General features: G+C 46.0%; 1 protein-coding gene across 2 annotated transcripts; it reads right to left on the reverse strand.

Moving 5' to 3' along the window:
* Positions 1-5136: 5136 nt before the first annotated feature.
* LOC104637427 (cyclin-dependent kinase inhibitor 1) lies at positions 5137-18155 on the reverse strand. Of its 2 annotated transcripts, XM_075760963.1 has the most exons (4): positions 18024-18155; positions 16566-16803; positions 13501-13927; positions 5137-9382 (listed from the first exon to the last, which is right to left on the reverse strand). In XM_075760963.1, exons 2-4 carry the CDS (start codon positions 16599-16601, stop codon positions 9315-9317), a joined length of 531 nt encoding a protein of 176 aa, XP_075617078.1. In that variant the 5' UTR covers positions 16602-16803; positions 18024-18155; the 3' UTR covers positions 5137-9314. The 2 variants fall into 2 exon arrangements, with proteins under 2 accessions (XP_075617078.1, XP_075617088.1); XM_075760973.1 differs by lacking the exon at positions 16566-16803 and having other exon boundaries at positions 18024-18128.
* Between the last annotated feature and the right edge of the window lie 411 nt (positions 18156-18566).

Here is an 18566-nt window from a genome sequence, read left to right on the forward strand (position 1 = left end):
TTCTCTTTTCCATTCAAGTGTCAGCTTTGCTAGCTTGCAATCGGAGGCAAATCAGTGATCCATGGCTGAGCACATCAGAAAGGTATGATGTAATGGGCCCTGCGCTCAATCCATCCTTCACGCGGGCGACGGAGCCCCCCGTCCCGTCGAGTTAATCATTGACATGAAAGAGTCGCCTGGGCAGGAGGGGTGTGGGGAGGGCAACGCGTAATCCCCCCCCAGCTCCCTGAGCTGAAGCGGTGGAAATTTTTCTCTTACCCAGCCACCGAAGTCTTGAGGAGGTGCTTGGCACCAGCAGGGAGAAAGGCTCTTTGATGGGAATTGGATGCCAGGTCCCTGTTTGGAGGTGCTGGTTTATGTGTAGCAGCTCCCCACCACCACTCGGCTAATCTCTATTACATATCTACAGACAAAACAGCTACTTGGCATTGTGTTGCGGATGTCTGCAACTTTTGCCAGGACGTTGAACAGAGGCCAGGAACTTGGGTGGAGACAGGAGCCAGCAGGTCATCTGGGGTTGCTGCTCTTTGTTAGAGCTAAATAACGTTGTGAATGTATTAAGCCCCTTTCCACGCACTGATTTTATTTTTTTTTCAATGCCTTCAATAGTCTTTTTTTTCTTTTTTTTTTTTTTTTTCACTGGGCTGGATTCATGTACAAATATGCAAGGCAGAGCAGTCTGCTCATTTGCACTTAGCGTGAAACCCTGAGTTTGAGGGGTTTTTTAGAGAAAAACGCACCGACATACTCACTGCAAAGGTTTGCTCTGTCAGAACAAGAACTTGGGTGCTTTGTCATTTCCTCTCTTTCAGACACCGATCAGACACTCACCTTCATGAAACTATCAGATGATCTTCTTATTGTTCCCTAAGAGGAGAAGTTTGAAAAAAAAAAAAAAAAGCTGGAAGTGGGCTGAAGCGAATTGTGGCATCTGGAATTGCAAAGTTGCTGCTGGATCCTACAGCCCTGCTGAGCACTGGTCACGCTGCTGGAACACCCCGGTGGGGACTCAAAAATGGCACGAGTAAGATTTGCATTTTATACAACTGATGTAATTAAATGATTTCTGTGGCTGCATGGATGCAGCTGCTTATTCTGACCTGTAAGATGCCAAAGTTTACATATATATAGTATTGAGTCGTTAGTGTGGATCTCCTTCATAAAACAGGCTGCAGATGAAAGGTTAATACCTCAGCAATGCGAATTATGGTTTCTTCCCATGTCAAATTACAGTAAAATAGTTACAGACTGACATGGAGACAGTAAACAATTTGTTATTGGGAAAATCATTCTTTTTGACACCATGGGAAGTGCATGGCTGGGTGAACATGTGGAGTTCAGGGATTCATGGCAGGTGGTTCTCTTCTCTGGTGGGACTGATGTTCCTGTGGCTGTAGACAAATGACTTCTTCCTATTTTTTAATTTTTCTTTTTTATTCAGGTATTCTTTTGCCCATGAACACATACTGTCTATTGAAATCTACTCATCTCCTGCTCCACTTGCCTACAGTACAAGAGCCATGGGAGATGTGTTGTTGAGGTTGACATCACCAGGCTTTTTAGTGCTGGGGGGATGAATAGGGGACAACCCTATTCTGGTCTAGGTAGGACAATTTAGATGTGAACATCCTCATTTCATTTTTCCTTCAGCCCATGTTTTTTAGCCAGTCCTTTCCCTGACAGATAGTGTGCAGTAAGTAGGGAAATCATAGCATGGCCCTAAAACGTCACAGGTATTCTCTGCGGTTACCTCTGCTGAGAATGGCCTGATGTGTTTGGGATGGGATGCAAAAATGCATGCCACTGGCCACCAGAAAATCCCACGTTACTTCAGGTGTTTCCCAAATCACGTTCTGTGATGGACACCCACCTGGTCCTCAGCAGTCCTGGGGGAGCTTGTGATGCATCCTTTGCAAGGCATCCCTGGAAAAGGATTGCTTTGTACTGGGCAAATAGTCCTTGTGTATAAGATGCAAATACATGTGTATCCCTATATATATAGATATAGATATATGGATACATATACAAATAAATAATAACATGTATAAATATTTTATTATTAAATATGTGGAGTTATGTAATTTTTTTCCCCTGAAGTCTTGCTGGATGAAAGGTGTCATAACATAAAATATTTGATTCATGGCTATGTTTATCCAGATCATGGCACTGTTTTCCAGAGACATTATCTAATTCTAACATCTGAGAGACTTTCAGAATAAGATTTCGTGGTAACCACAAATAACAAAGGCAGAAAGACTGTGGAAAGGTAAAAGGGCTGATCTTGATTTGTAGCAGGCAAGCTAAAAATTCCCTGCAGTGTCTCAATCCTATGTCCCAGCCTCTTTATGCTGCTTCACTGTTTAATATGGCTTCTCTTTTTTTTCAAAGGACAAGACAAATTGTCTAGCCACAAGAATTTAAACTATGCTTTTAATCTGAGTGAAGAAATGCGCTGTGTTGCTTGGCTGCCTTTAAAGTCTACTATCGCAATATCTCAGCAAAAGGTGTATTCGTAGAAGGGGGAGCTGCAGCTTAACGTAGCTGTGCTGTAAAGCTTGTTTATCTCCACTGCACTTGGTTTACAGTTCTCAATAACCCCCTTGCCATTGTTTTTGGCTAAGAAACCTGCAAAGGTTGTGCCTGCCATGGAGGCAGGGGGAGGTGCACCGTTCCCCCCGACACTGCCCTTGTCCGAGCGGCACCGTCCCCGCAGTCCCGCAGCCAGACAAGCCAGTTGATAATTGATGTAGGTTTTTAAATAATCTCTAAGAAAAGGGAAATTTCACTGCAGCTTTTTACTCTGAAACCACAGGGAAATGCACTGAACCGCACAAATTTTTCTCGAACAGAAATGAACTTTTACTTCCCAAGGGCTGGTGACATCATGATGCTCTTTTTACATGGCTCAAGTGCCTGACATGAGCCTCCCCACCTCTTTTCTCCAGCTCTATCCCTCCTCTCTTACCCCAACACACTGTGTTTCACAGGTCCCAATATTGCCAGTGAGATTTTGCCTGCATGGCCGCAACGGCCTTGTATGTGTGGGTTGTATAACAGAACGTATAGAACCCTATAAAAAGGGCAAAGATTCTGATAGCGTCCCTCGTTTCTCTTTAGGGAAGACAGGACCAGATGCTGCTGCTGATAACAGCACCCCTGTGCTGCTCCGGGACCCAGCCCGGTGTCCCGACAGACTGGTGGGAGCAAAGGGGAGTCACCATCGTTTCCCATTAATTCCTGGGGTTCCACACTTCCCTCGACACGCCAAAACGTGCATCTTGTGGTTCTTGGCCGTACAAGGAATTTGATACGTGGCTTGTAAGGACAGAAAGGTTGGCCATTCCTGAGTACATACATTTTCTTAACACGCATTTGGGGAGGGTCTGTGCAGCATGTCACTGAAAACAGCTCCGCACACAGATATACATCCCTATACTGGAAAGAAGGGAGACAGATGGTCCCTATTACCCCGTGTAACCAAACGCAGGATGCAGACGATCCAAAACAATTAGAATAGGAGTTTTCCTATCACAGTTTTAAAGAGATTTCATTCATTGCATAGTTAGTGGCATGGCTCCAGCTCCAAGGACATATCTGAGACAGATTTAAAAGCATTCATAATAAAGTTTTTCTGCTCAGTGTAATGTTATGATATTAACATGTACAATAGCTTGACTCTCTCAAACCAGAAGCAAGCGCTGTGCATCACCTGGATCCTGTGAGTTTACCTTTTCCGATGGGATTATGAGAGTGTTTCTCCACTTTCTTCACGCCAAGGACCACCTAACTTTTCAGGAAAATGACTCAGCAGACCAATTACATTATCACTGCCACAACAGTTTCATTTACAGCAGCAAAACACCCGCTGATCTTTGCACATCCATGTATTTTTTTCCATTTTGTCTCCTTGCTGCTGTGCTGTGAGAACGTGCACGGTATTTTATTTTTGAAAACGCTTTTAATTGGTATGTGGATCCTCTCCCGAAGTTTCAGGGACCACTAGGGGTCCCCAGCCAGTGCTGCAAAACACTTGCCCTGGGGCACTTCTTTCCAATCGCCAGTTTACCTTGGCCCATCCATGTTGCAGCAGGACAAACTACCATCTTTGGCCTCTCGCTGACGTAACTGCACGGGAAGAAATGTCACGTTCCTACCAAGCTGGGGAAAATATTTATTTAGCAGGTGCATATGTGTTGGTTTTACCCTCCCCCCCCACCAATCGCTGAAGCTGCTCAGTGCTTTGGAATGCCTCTTGCCTTTATGGAGGGGATTAATGGGCAGAGTGAAGGTTATTATCCTATAAACACAGCTGATCACATGAACCCGTCACTTCTCAGTGCCTCCTTATAAGAGAAAGGGATGGGTTTGCAAAAGATCATCTGAAAGAGGGACCTTGAGAATCAGACCTTTAAATCCATATTTAGTTCCTGAGCTGATTTTTTTTTCCAGAAGTGCTGCTCCTAAGTAACTCCTCCAGAAGTCATTGTAATAAAAAAATCTGTGTCTATGCATGCCATATATTATAAATCACTTAATCTCCTATTGAAACATGGCCACTTCTGGGTAAAAACAAGGCAGATGTTTAACATGTCATGTCACAGCAGCTCTTCATAGCAGATTTCAACAGGACAGGAAGAATGCCATGAAACTGCAAGAAGGATTTAGTTAGGCGAGACGTAATTACCAAAGTTGGACTATTTCCAGGACACTGGGGCAAACCCTCCTGCCTTTGCAAATTTGATTTTAACAACTTTAATTTTAAACACCTGATAGTCATATTTCTTGCCAAGGGAACAGATTGCTGAAAGTAACAGAGGCAGCATTTCCTAAGCAAAAAAAAATCTCAAAAAATGAAGAAAGAAGAAAAAAAAAAGTTTCCTTCTATATGGTTTGTGACACCTCAGTGGGAAACCATGAAATATTCACTGCAGAAACACATTTTCTGAGCTGTAGGTCAGCCTAGCTTATACTACCCCACAGCCTGAGCCAATATTTTGTGCATGGAAGTGATGAATTGTAAAAAAGTGGAACAGCACAGAGGGATCAGTGTAGGGAGGCCAGTTCACAGCAATGCAGAAACAAAACAAGAAGAACCTGCCTAAAAAGAAGAAAATTCAACTTCTTTTGCTGTTAAAACACATTTACGCACCAGCTTTTATTGATGACATCGCAAATATCCACATCCAACAACCAAATGGTTCAACACACTGGCTTGCTCATGTGGAATTCAACTGTGTCTACAGCATTCCAACAAAACAAGCAAAGCCAAATGAATACCTGAAAGAAAGCATCTTGTGTAACAGAGACCCTCTGAATCTCGGGAGGAACGTTGTTGACTTTGGCTACCCCTGAGATTTGCCACGTGAACAGAGCAAATCATTTCTCACAGCAGTTTGCAAGCTTTGGAATAAGCAAGTCCTGATCCTCGCTTCAGGGCAGGGGGATGGAGTAGGTGATTTCCCAGGTTCCCTTCCAGCTCAACCTTTCTGTGATATTAAGGCCCACCCCCAAAGCCTATTAACAAGGATCCAAAAGATAATGGTAAAAGAATAAAGCAACTACCGTAGCAAGTTGATAGCTTCTCAAGGAAACCAATACTACCCTACAGAAGGGTACCTCAGAATAGTTTGCAGAGGAGTTGCTTTAAGTAGAAGCAAGCTGTACTTGCATCACCCTGAAAGTAACTAGAAGCACATGGAGAATCTCTTTTCCTGGCTTTTTCACCCAAGTGAAACAAGTTTCTCCAGTTGCTGCTGAAAGGAATTTAATGAAATAATCCATACCTGAGAGATTATTTCCATGTTTGTACAAAACATAAAACAAATGTCCCGGGACTTGCTCTGTCCCATTTTCAGCTCAGGTTGTGTTGCACGTGGGACACATATATCTCAGATAGAAAAAATCTGAACTACTGATTTCCCTAATGTATACATATGCCGGTCACACCGTGGTATCAGCGGAAGCTAGGTTGTGGCTGTTGAGTAATATGTAGCCCTGAGTCACGCATGCAGCTTATATTAAAAAAAAAAAAAGGGGGGGGGGGGAGGAGGGAGGCTCAGGTAGATGTAGCTGTACCTACTTATCAGCATGCCAGGGCTACAGAATGCTGCGGGCTCCCGTTGCCATGTAATTCCTGCAGCCGCACAAGACCTTACACAAGTGCTGCTACCCAAAGTCTGAACACATTCCCTTGCTTCTCATGATGAGAAAGTGCTGCTCAGGGGTTTGATGGACAGCCGTAGACCCCTGCAGCCTATCAGACTCAGAGGTCAGCAAATAAGCCCTGAGCAGCTTTGTTACAGGATTAAACTTGGTACGTTCGACGTGCTGTTTATGCCCAGGGAATGAAGCAGACGAAAGCTTCAGTGTATTGCTTTTTCAATCAATCAGGTCTGCTGCCTTGTTTTAAAGCATGGGAATGTTTTAGACCCACCTACTATTAAAAAAATATTATCACCATAGCTTTGTTACATACTGACATATCCCCTTGTGCACACTGTGTTAAACAAGAAAGTGCAATTCACAAGTTGAACAAAATAATGAAATATTCCTTGTTTCATTGTTTCCTCCTCAGTACAGTAATGAAACAGAGATAAACTTTATCTACCCTGGTGACGATGAAGCTCAGACACTAATCAGAAGTTTGTTGTTATTTTTGGCTGTCACACACAAAAAAATAGAGCAGAAAGCATTTATCTTTTAAAACCCATGTATGTAGAAAGGAGGCAACTTTACACAGTTAGCTGCTTATTCTGTAGAGTAAAAGGACTAGTGCAAAACATCTCGGCCTCACTTGTCCTCTGGTGTAAATGACAGTGGTTCCACCACAGATCAGTGGAGCTGTAATATAGTGTACACCAGGGGAGGGTTAGGCCCTCTGGTACAAGTATATGAATTTCCCATTGCAAACACTGGCATGAGAACAGTATTTCCCTCCCCTCCTCCTTCGTGTTATTGTGTTATCTTCATCTCCAATATTCCATCATTGCAAAAATCCTTAACAAACATATAACCAGCAAGCAGAAAGAAATCAGCAGAAAACTCTTTTCTACCCTAGCACTGACTTCCCAGTCACAATCACAGCTAATAAAGATGCTATAAATGCGGACAGGCCAAATGTTCAACCATAGTCTCTACCTTTCAGTCTGAATACATTGAAATTCCATTCTAATCCATTATCTGCATTGGTATCCAAAACCTGTGTTGTTGATAATTTAAACAATTGTTTTACGAATTCCTATGACATTATAGTGTCCTGATTACAAAGCATTTAAGGCAGATGCTTCCTTTTAAATGTATGCTTAAGCACTGAGCTGCTTTGGAATTAATATGGAAAAAAAAAATTCTTTTCTTTTTTCTTTGGGACAGCAGAACATTGACAGTCATTATTTCTCCTACTAAAGAGAAGCATCCCTTTTCCCCTTGAAAGAAAAAGACCCAGCTACTTCACAATAACCTTGTGCGTGGCAGACTTCAAGGCTTTTACACACAGCTTGTGCCATCCTGGTCAGAAAGTAATTCTGCAAGTAACCTTGCTACAAACCAAAAAGGTGCACAGTGTCATTGGTCTGCTTTAAAATCACAAACACATGGAGAGACAATTGTGCAATTTTTCTTAATTAGAGAAAATCACCACACTTTAAAAAAGAAAAATAAGGTTGGCCCTCATCCTGCTTCATTTGGATAAAACTCCCTTTGACATCAGCTGGAGCAAGGTTTGTTCCTAATTTTAAAAAATTCAAGAAAATCACATCTCGTGATGCTTGAATGTAGGTGGAAATGGGCTCTGACCCCACAATTTGCTGACCATCTTTATCTCAGCATATAGAAACAGAGGAAAATCACTGCCTTGTGCCATTTGGGGGAACAATCAACTATTATTTATATCTAAACACTTGTAGCTCTTAATGGGGAAAAAAGAAACACACTAAACCCTCCTGATGTTGCATGTAACGCAGGGGGTATGACTTGCTTACACCACTTCACGTGCGTACACCTCACACACACACACACGCGCGCGCGTGTTAATTTTTACTACCCAGAAGAAACCTTAGTTTGTTTAGAACTGAGACACAAAGCAGCAGTCCATTATCTCATGTCGTTCTCAAAACCTGACATTTAGAGAGCTGTTTCCAAACAAGTTCATTAAACACTCCATGCATCTTAAGGCCATAAGCAGCAGTATAATTTAGAGCGTATATTTTATAGGTTTCTCTTTCTGGTTTACCCACTGATTATTATGTGCTGTAAAACCTCAATTATCCCAACTAGTCAGGGGAATAAAAAAGGGAAATAAAAAGTAGGTGATGGAAAAGGATATGTTAACAAATGCCATAGGAAAGCAGTCCGTGCAACACCAAGACTGTTGCACGTGTAACATTTCAGTGTTATTAATGCCCTTTCTCTTCTTATAGAAAGGTAAGTAGTATGAATAAAAAGCATAAAATGGCAACTAAACTGCCTCCCTCATTCTTACTGTGTTTACAAGCAGCAGGCATTTTAAAACACTGTAGACAAATGCACGGCAAATTTTATCTTGCTTTTCACTGTGCAAACTCACAGACCTAAATGGAACAGCACAACCCAAAATAAAGGCCAGATTTGGCCCAGCTGGGAACAGGAATGACTTGAAAGATACAGGAATATTTCTGCAAATTTCTACCCATGTTACATTTAAGTTTTACTACCTAATTCTTGGGGGGGGGGGGCAGACATACAGGGCTAAAATGGGAACTCTCCTTTCTTCATCTACATCCCAGCAATATACACATTTGGCACCCAAGTGCTGTCACTTATACCCTGAATAGTTGCATGCATAAAATTCTGTACCGGAAAAAAATATTGCAGAAATGGCTGGGAATTTTTTTTAGTGTAAAGCTGAGATGGTGAAACTTAGTAAGCCGTTCCTGCTAAAACCAAAGAAAAGGGTATGTAAAGACGTGACAATATCAAAGACCCCAACTGTGACTTGTCCAAGCACATTATTACACATATACAGTTGTTTTAACTGTTTACCACTTTCTCATGTACAGTGATTTTTAATGCACATTACACTGCTAGCCTTAGTTTTGTTAGCCTAGTGTCCAAACTTGCTTACCAGTGTTTTTTAAAACCAGTAATTTCTCATCAAAGTGATTCCAGTTGGTTTGGCCCGACCTCAACCCAATGAAAGTATTTACTGTTTTCACTGTCAGGAATACATCTCTGCGTGACGTGCCTACGTGTCCGCTGCCTGCACACCCGGTTTTTGAAGGTTGAGGAAGCTTGGCTGAGCTTTCCAACCTCTCCTGTGCAGAGCACTCCTCTCCTTGCTTTCAAGAAGTTGACCTCTTTGCAGCAGCTTGCACATTCGTTTTGACTCTCTTCTTTGCCGAGTAGCAATCTGGAGAACAACACATCAATAGAATTAGGGCTACGACACTGGTAACGGCTGCTTTTCAAGAAATCTCTCAAATCTCATTTTCACGTTGAAGAAGTCATTTAGACTTCTCTACTGCATGTGAATGAACAAACCTAATACCTTTAGCATGTTCCACATAAAGCTACGAAATACCAAGCAAAACAAAGGAAATGTGCTGGCTTTTATCCAGTTGAGATCAAAAGACTTTGGACCCTGTTACACAAGCTGAGCAATCTGACATTTCACTCCAACTTTCGGATCCACTGCTGCAGTGCTTTCCAGACAGAAATAGGTTGTTTGGTTTTTTCCCCTCTTTAGAAATAACAAAAAAATACTCCGTAAAATAACCGAGTCAGTAGAACTGTATTTATGGAGTATTTTATTTCTGTTTCTGAGATCAACCTGCAGATTCAGGGAGGACTGCATAAAACCTTGCACTATCATTGAACTATAACTAATTCTTTGCTCAGAGAGTAAGCACTGTGGCACACAGGGAGAACACCCATTACATTTTCATACATACATGTGATTGAATCTTTGTTTCAGGTGCAAACGTAAATCAAGATTAACTACAGAACCGTAATTCCAACGCAGGAGTTTCCCTATGAGTTCCTTCCCTGCCTCCCACCCTTGCACAAAAAATCACAAACTTTTTTCAGGTAAATAAGGCAGAATTAGCTGAACGGGAAGCTAGATGCTTATTTACTTTACAGTTCATGGCATTTACCTGGTGTAAATTGTTAGTATTTACAGCAATGAATTTGCTCCAATTTCAATTGAGGATGCGGGCTCCGTGAAATTTAAAGCTGAGCTTTCTATACAGTCAAATTGGCAACAACTATCAAGTCCTAGCAGCATAAAGTCTTGCATTAATTCCAACGCAGAACATTGTTGGCGGGATGACTGGAATTCTATAGGCTTTCACAGCCAAGTTTGTGCAACGAGATTCCTGCAGCCAATTCCCTTAAGAATACGTCTGTACGGCACAGTGCAATGGAGCGCAGCGGTACCTGAGCTAGCCCCAAGTTAAACTTCTGGAGCAGGACGCGATCCCGAGGAGAGTGTATTCTCCCAGGCAGGAGCACGCACTGCTAACTCAGTAGAAAAGCAAATCCCGCTATTACTATAACCTGCTGTAGTCTCTCAGTGGAGCAGCAGAGGGAAGGAACAGCAAGAAAAACAAGCTTACGTTACCAAATGTAATCTTTACGACTTATTTCTTCCATTTAAAAGACCTCTATGTAGCTATCCTCTATTTTGGGAAAAGAAATGCATTGGGAATTATGCTTACTAGATGAAATTCAGAAAAGACTTAACTAGTTGGTATTCCCATTTCTTCCCATGAAGAATTTTAGCGAGAGCCCAGATGCTCAGATGCCCACATAACAGAGCCTAGTTCCAAAAATGACAGGGGTGCTTAAAAGCCAGGGGGGGTGCATATTCCCCAGAGCCATATTCAGATGGTCTAGCCTCCGTCTAAGATGCTAAACAGAGTCCCTGGAAATTGGCTGGTTTGCCTAAGCGACCTTACAGAGCCCTTGCACTGGCATAAGTCAGGCACTGAGAAGGACGCTGCCTGCAGCCTGTCAGTAGGAAAGCCTGGCCAGAGGGACCTAGCAGGGAAACATTGCTGTTGCTTAAATATACCTACCTAAATACCTGCTTGCCTTTCCTCCCCATTTTCTCCCCAGCCATCTTGCATGAACTATATCTGCTTCAGAAGTAAGACCAGCTAATGAAAACATAGGGTTGTTACCAATTTTCTCTCCTTTACCTTTTGCAAAGGAGGCAAGGATGTAGGAATGTCTCCCAGGAGAGACAAGGTCTAAGCGTACCAGACTGAGGCAAGCCAAAAAATTTGGAAGAGAAGAAGAGGAGCGAAGAGCTGGCATGGTTTGCAATCATTGATTAGTGAAAAACAACAACAACAAAAAAAAACCCAAAAAAGGAAAAAGTGAAAAAGGCTTATAGCCTGTATCTGAGTTGCTTTTGAATTTGAGGCTCTCCCAGAAAACAGAGCAGAAACACAATGGGTCCGCAACAAAATAGAGAGATGGAGTAAGTCTACGTAAAAGGGTGGGGAGATAGAAGGTAAAATCTACTTTTGTAATGGTTAGCTCTCTGCACATCTGAGGAGTCAAATGCAGCAGGAAAACCTCTGCTCCTTCCACTCAGGAGGCACCAATGTCCACAAAACCCCATGGTTGGTTTTTAATATATCGATATTTATTTAATGGGCCACAGCACTTTCAGCTGTCTCTGAAAGTCCAAATTAAATGCACATTGTTGGATCTTAATGTAAAGCACTACAGTGTTCTTGTTGACCAAAGCAGAAGGCAGATAGCCGGCTTCAAATCCAAGCTCGGATCCTAATCCTAACCTAACCTCTCATTATAGGATGGCAGAAGATGAGCAAAGGGGTGGAAGCATGGGGTCAGACTGTATCAGCAGGTATTGCTTTCCCTGGCTCAGTTTTGCCTGAATTACTTCAGTCGTGCCCAGAGGAACGAGGTTCCTGCAGCTACAGGGAATCTCCTAATGCGTCCTTCAGCTGGCAATAAGAAGGATGTGTGTGCGTGTGCCTGGGAGAGAAGGACTGAGAGAGGGACTGATCTCCAATCCTCACCAAAAGAGACGACTGCAAACAGTTTTCCTGGCCCATCTCGCACACCCAGATTCCTTGGGGAGAAGGGTACTGTTGTTAGACTAAAGTGTTTTCTCTTATGAAAACACATGTGGGAAAGTGTTAAACTGTGCAGCGTGGTATTTTGGTTTCCACATCCCCTGATGAAATATTTCTTGCCTGGGGAAAACAAAACGGAAGAAAAATATCCCCTGGAAATATCTGCATAATTTACTCCCACACACCTAGTGAGAGTTTTACAATTGAACAGCAGTTCCCTCAAACCATCACAACATTGTGCTCTGAATTACGCTTCTGTACTCCTACCTGTAAATTATACTGTTAATTAGTTAATGGCTGTAAAGTGCTTTGGAGAAGAAAAGAGCACTCATTAAATATCATTGTTTTGTACTCTAGCGTGCAATGTTCCACTGTTCATTAATCTCCAACCTCTTCCTGAACCTCTCGCTAGCAATTAAGTTTCATACCCTCAAAGAGCAAATTAGTCTATTGTCTGACTTAACTGAGATCAACATCACTGTTCAGAAAGTGTTTCCTGAAACCTTAGCTTCAATTATCTTCTAGGCAATTTCAAGCTGGTGTCTCACATTAAATTCCCAAAACAAATTCCTTGGTCCACGTCTTGAAAACCTCAGTCTTGGATAAACCAAAACCCCAGTATGGACAAGGGAAATATAATATACTGGATTACATTTTCCAAACAAGCTCAAATCCCATTGACAAGAGAAAAAGAGGGGCCGGATGTTCAGAAGAGCTTAGCATGCAGGATGCTGAGGATTCTCAAAAACCTAAACCTCTTTTATGGGTGCTGAAACCCACTCTTGGCAGCAAGTCCTGGCAAGAGGCATTTGAAAACCTAGCCCCTTCTGCCACTTGGCCAAGCTCAAGATCCATCTGCCCTTTAAAATTCCTGGATGACTTTACCGAGTGAAGATGAAGTTAACAGGAGACCTGGTTGGTTTCTCTGGTTTCTGGTCTTCCTCCTAAGGCTTAGCTGGCTGAACGGCGTTCCCTACCACACTCAGGAAAGGGTGCACAGGGCCAAACCTATAAGCAAGCAAAAAACCCCAAAACTCTCATCCGATGGGCAACCCTCTTTTCCTGTCAGGCTCCTGCTTGAGAAATCACCTCACTACTTTTCTTAGATTGTCTTTTTAACCACCTCACTCTCCTCACCATCCCAACTATCCTCCCACAAGAAGCAGTCATTATCTTACTGCTCTGTGACAAGTCCTGAACAGACCCCAGGGCCAGGAGGGGCCTTGTGGCACAGCACCTTTGAAAAACACAGGCCCCATGCCCATCAGTTTAGAGTGTGCCTTCCTCCTCTTGCAGATGCTTCTTTGAAGGGTTGCACTTTCTTAAAGCACGACTGGTTTATGGGCCCACCAGAGAATTTCTAAGCAGCTGTTGGGACCAGGTTCGATCATCTGAGCCATGCTAGGGGCTCACACACCTGTCAAAGATGTCTGTCTTTGTTTATTCCCTTCCAAGATCCTCTTGCCCCCTGTTTTCTTGGAAGTTTTGTGTTTCTCAGTCAGTGCTACCCGGGCAAAGTGGTGACTCTTGTCCTCCCTGCCCAGGGGCCCGTCCAAGTGCTGCAGTGGTCTCCAAGCATCTCCCACCACACAGCTGTGGTAGAAGGCGGGCACCTCGTGGCCCTCAAGCTCTTCCCACTGCAGAAGCCCCTCCGCCGGTGTGTCCCGGAGGAAATCAAAGTTCCACTTCTGCTGGGCCCCCTCAATGCCATTGCGCAGCATGTGCTGGAAGTCCCGCTGCAGCTGCTCGTGGTCTACAGGACCAAAGAGGTTCCTCCGGGCGTGGGTTGTCTTCCCCGGCCTCCGCTCCATCTTTTCTCCCCGGTGCTGCTCTCCAGCGACTCCCTGCCAAGGACAGAAAGACCATCAGCCACCCTTTGCACGCTCAGTTTAGTGGGCACTGCATACTCTTTAAGCAGAGTGTGGCAGTAAACCTAGATGCTTTTGATGCAGCTACAGGAAATCTTTCTTGGCTTATTTTGAAAGAAATTTATCTCAGCCTCCAGTCCAGAGTGAGAATTTCTGTCTATAGGATGTGCCTATAGAAGGACGGGGAAGGGTGAAAAGCCCTCACCTCTTTTGTGCATCTTTATTTCAGCGTAAACTGAGTGAGGGTTTGCCCTAAGGGGACAGAGACGCACAAGGAAGTGGACAATGTCCCTTGAGGTAGTGCAGCAGAAGACCGAAAGCACAGAAGTGGTACTTGGGGAAAATGACCATGAGTATCACCTTAAACAAGGGAAAGGGGCTGAAAAGGAGGAATTCCAGGACAACAAAGGCTGATGGCAACCAGTAAAGTACAGAAAACATCTTTAATTTTACAGTGAAAGTGGTGTCTCTGTCCTGACTACTCTTACCACCATTTGCTTTGCAGTGTCAGCCAAGTTGGAAGCTAAAGATGACCAGAGCAATCACCTGTTTCTTGCCTGACATTTTCATTCCTCTTTCCTTGAAGCAATTGCCTGAGAAGTGGTCCCAGTCACAGACAAACCCACTGCCTTTCCTACAATGGCAAATCCCATGCAAGCACCCGTAGGTGGACTTCCCACTTGGTAGGCTGGCATGGGGACAGAAGAGATGGGGTTTGCACCCTCCTCTGGCAGGTAAGGTGGGGACACCGCAAGATGGAGAAGAGAAATCAAGCATTTTGCAGATTTCATAGGCCAGACGGGCATAAATATACCAAATACATTCACGCACTAACTTCTGCATCAGGTCTTTAATCTCTGGAAGAGCATGAAAATAGATCTTAAAGGCCATTCAACTCTTTCTCCCTCTGGATCCACAAAAGTCAGCCCCCCCTCACAAGCTGTGATGCGTAGCAGCGGACGGGCTAAAAAGAAACCCCAGAGAAACATTAGCAAACAGCCACAATTTGGATTTGTTGCACTACTGAATTCAGAAGGGCACAAAGAGTTTGGGGACAGAGCTGAGAGACATCAACTGGTCATCTGTCTACAGACCATGCAGATAGAGCCACAGAACTCCTGCAGAACCTCAAGCTTCAGGCTTGGTCTCCAATATCCCAAAGGGTGCTTCAGCTGCAGCTGACACAAACCCAGATGCAACTGGTATAATCATCCCCCCCATATTATTTTTGCAGGGTCGTATCTAATACACGTGAACTCTGAGCATCCCCTTGCCATCACACCCCAAGCACCTACTCTGAGAATGTCACTTGGTGGCTCCGGTATCCAGAGCTGGTCAGCAACGGGGCGGCGCTGGCACCTAGATGCTTCTGCGCATAGTCTGCCGCAAAACTCAGATACTGAGGGATGCGACTACCTCCTCCTAGATGGAAGCTGAGTGTCAGTTCTGCAGATGACAGCACACCTGAGCAGCAGTAGTCCAAAGAGGCAGACCGGCTCCTGCATCTGTTTGTTTGTAAATCTTATTCCTTGCCCTTAGTGGCTCTGAACCAGCGTCCCGCAAACACATGGTCCACAGCCACAGGAAATTAAACCAGGGAGTGCCCTGGAGTCTGGGTTGCCCTTCTGGTGCATGGATTTATTTCCAAACATTGGGTGTTGTTCTCCAGAGGCTGCTGTCTCCCATGGAACTCCAGGATGGGAAGCAGAGTAGCCCTGCTTGGTCTGGGACACCATCTGGGGCTGGCCATGAGGGCTGATGGCACTGCAATGCCTCTGGAGCCCCAGCTGGGTCCCTCCAGCAGTACCACGCTGTGCCGTGTGGTTACACCGGCTCATTCGGCGTGAGCCTCCAGCACTGAGCTGCTACACGAGCAAAGCTGGCAGGTGCCCACTGGATGCTCCTCGCTCCCCGCAGAGCCTAGGAAAGGTGGGAAAGCACCTTTCCTGAGGAAAAGCAGCCGAGAGCACAACAAGGATAATCCTCTAGGTGGCATCCAGAATCCCCAAACTTCACACAAAACCCTTCCCAGGGCTGCACAGAGCCTTGCCCTTAGCTGTCGGGATAATCGTCAGTGCCAGCTGTCACTATAGCTAATAACAATCACACCTCCGCTGCTTCTTCATCTGGTGCCAAGTCCAGCTTAAACTGAGTTACTGAGTTCATTCAAAGGCAATCGGGTCTTAGGAAAAGGCAAAAGGTCTTTGGAAAGGATATGCAGTGCTTTGCAGAAACTATTCCTCTTGTGTTACAAACTTTCCTCATACGGAAACTGTTCCTCATTAGGAACTGTTTGATAGCAGAGAATCGGGGTTAGGAAGAAAGAAGGTATTTATCAAACAACTCTGGCCTTTCCTAACAGCACATTTTAGCATCACATAGGAATGAAGCAGAAAAGACTCTGCCTTGCTCTGTTAATGATTATGGCTATTCCAGCGCAGCCTGTGAATCCAGAGCCTTGTCTTTAAGACTATCTAATTCCAGGTGTTTCAAAGGAAGACAAAACGCCAGCAGAGAGGATAATTATAGCATAACCTTTCCCTATGGAAAGTTTCCTCCTAACGCGCTTAGTTATGTCATGAATCACGAATGCTTATAACTCTTCTAAACTTACATCACATGTATATACACTGCCTGTTGTCATTTCCATTATTCACGGTCGCATCCAGGGTGAAATCCCAGGCCTACAGAAGTCAGAGCGATTTACCGCAGCAGAACCAGGATGCAGCTCCTCGCTTTTTTCGGGACTCTTTCCAGGTCTTGGCTCCAAAGCTGCACCGTCACTATTCCCACAGCTTAGTCTGAGTTGCGTGGGTGTATTAAAACACCCTTAAAACGAGACCGAAATGTTTCTGAAATGCAAAACCATTATCGGAAGGGTCCTTTCTTTCTTAACCCATGATTTCTGCACCACCTAAGAACAAGCTGTGAGCCCCATTCTGCCAGGTCCATACCCATCCATACAGGCATCCTCATGGAGCCAAGATGTGGGACAAATGCTGAAAGCTGGAGCTCTGCACTAGCAGTGGCCACTTCTGTTTTCTCTCCAGTTCTGTGCTAGCTTGAATGAGTTGAAAAAAACCCACAAATTTCCTAGGCAGTTCAGTGCTTGTTCCTTGCATCAGACTTTCAGAGCACCAGAGGAACATTACCTCACATTTCTGAATTTCTTATATATGCACAAGTTAAAAAATACAGATGACAACAAGCAAGAGAATTAGTGCTGTGGATATTTCATTTTCATTCTTACAGTGAAAGTCTGTTTCTTAAATAACTTTGATACTGAAGCTTGCTAGCTATAAATCGTATTTTCGGACACACAGCTTGCCTGTGGCAGGTGCTCAGGTACCTTTAACTCATTCTTTTTTAAAGCTATAGCTGAAAAAAAGCTTTCCCCATCCCTTGCAAGAGGGAGCCACAGCCCTTGTCCCTGCCTTTAAATCCTTCCACCTCTTCTCTGCCCCCCGCCCCCGGTGCTCGCTGCCCTGGCAGCCCGGCCGAGTGCCACCACCTGTCCCCCGCACACCCCCCTTTGTGCGGAGGGGAGAGGGAAGGGGCGGCGTGTGCAAGAATGGGATTTATTTGTCATGACCTTCAACAACAGATGTCGGATGCCCGGGCGGCGTTCATTGCGGTGCTACCCCCGGCGGGGATCGGGCCCGGACGAGCTCGCCCCGTGCGCGGCGGAGGGGGACCAGGGGAGACCGGGAGAGTCGTCCCCAGCAGCGCCCCCCCCCCCCCCCCCGCCGCGGGGGGACGGGGGTAGCAAGGCCCCCGCCGCGCCGGTGTCGGCAGCTTCCCGCCGGGAGGCTGCGGGGACGGGCGGCGGCGGGCACGGTGCTCTGCCCCTCGGGGATGCCCTCCGGCCGCCGTGCAACCGCGCCCCGCCTCTTGCACGGGCGTGAGCGTGCAACGGGAGCTGCGCACCCAACACCGAGCGGCACCGGCAACCTCGCCCCCGGGGCTGCCCCGCACCGCCCCCGCCTCCAATCCGCTCCCCACCCCATCCCCGCTCCCTCCCGGCCCCGGGGGCTGGCGGCGGCGCCGGGACTCCCGTCCGGCGCTCACTTACATGCGGGGCGTCCCGAGCGCCCCCTCGCCGGCGGCGGCAGCGGGGGGAGGCGAGGGGAGGCGGCCGGGACCGGGGCCGCGCGGCACCGCCAGGCTCGCGGCTCGGCCCCGCCCTCGCCTCACGTGCTGCCGGGGAGGGGGCGGGGCGAGCGCCCGTCGGGGCAGCGGGGCACGTGGCGGCGCGGGTCCCGGCGGTCGGGGAGCGACGGTTCGAGGGCATCGGGTGCGGGGCGGGCGCGGAGAGCGGGGCTCGGGCCACCGAGCCCTTCCCCGGGAGAGCCGCGGTGCGGTCCCCGGGCTGGCACCGGGTTGTTTCCCGTGCTCTGCCAGGGACGGTCCTCAGCAGGGGTCGCTTGGTACGGGGGGGTGTTGAGCAGCTTGGCGGCATCCCCTGGGCTGCGGGTGGGAAGGTGCTGAGGGTAATTTCCTGGTGGCTACTGAGGGTCTGGGCAGGCTGAGGCGCTACGGGGGTACCCGAGTCCCCCCAGGTGCGGGTGTCTAAGCCAAAGCTTGGGGGCCTGTGTATATTCGTGCTGACTCTCGC

This window comes from Balearica regulorum, chromosome 1 (assembly GCF_011004875.1).
Source record: "Balearica regulorum gibbericeps isolate bBalReg1 chromosome 1, bBalReg1.pri, whole genome shotgun sequence".
Classification (NCBI taxonomy): Eukaryota; Metazoa; Chordata; class Aves; order Gruiformes; family Gruidae; genus Balearica; species Balearica regulorum.

Bases quoted from the DNA above. Each gene is read 5' to 3' on its own strand.
- LOC104637427 (XM_075760963.1), bottom strand. From the start codon at position 16,601: ATGGAAATGACAACAGGCAGTGTATATACATGTGAT. The intron at 13,928-16,565 runs GTAAGTTTAGAA...TGTCCTTGGCAG, and splicing joins GCAGTGTATATACATGTGAT to GGAGTCGCTGGAGAGCAGCA. The intron at 9,383-13,500 runs GTGTGTGAGCCC...GTTGTTCTCCAG, and splicing joins AAGACAGACATCTTTGACAG to ATTGCTACTCGGCAAAGAAG.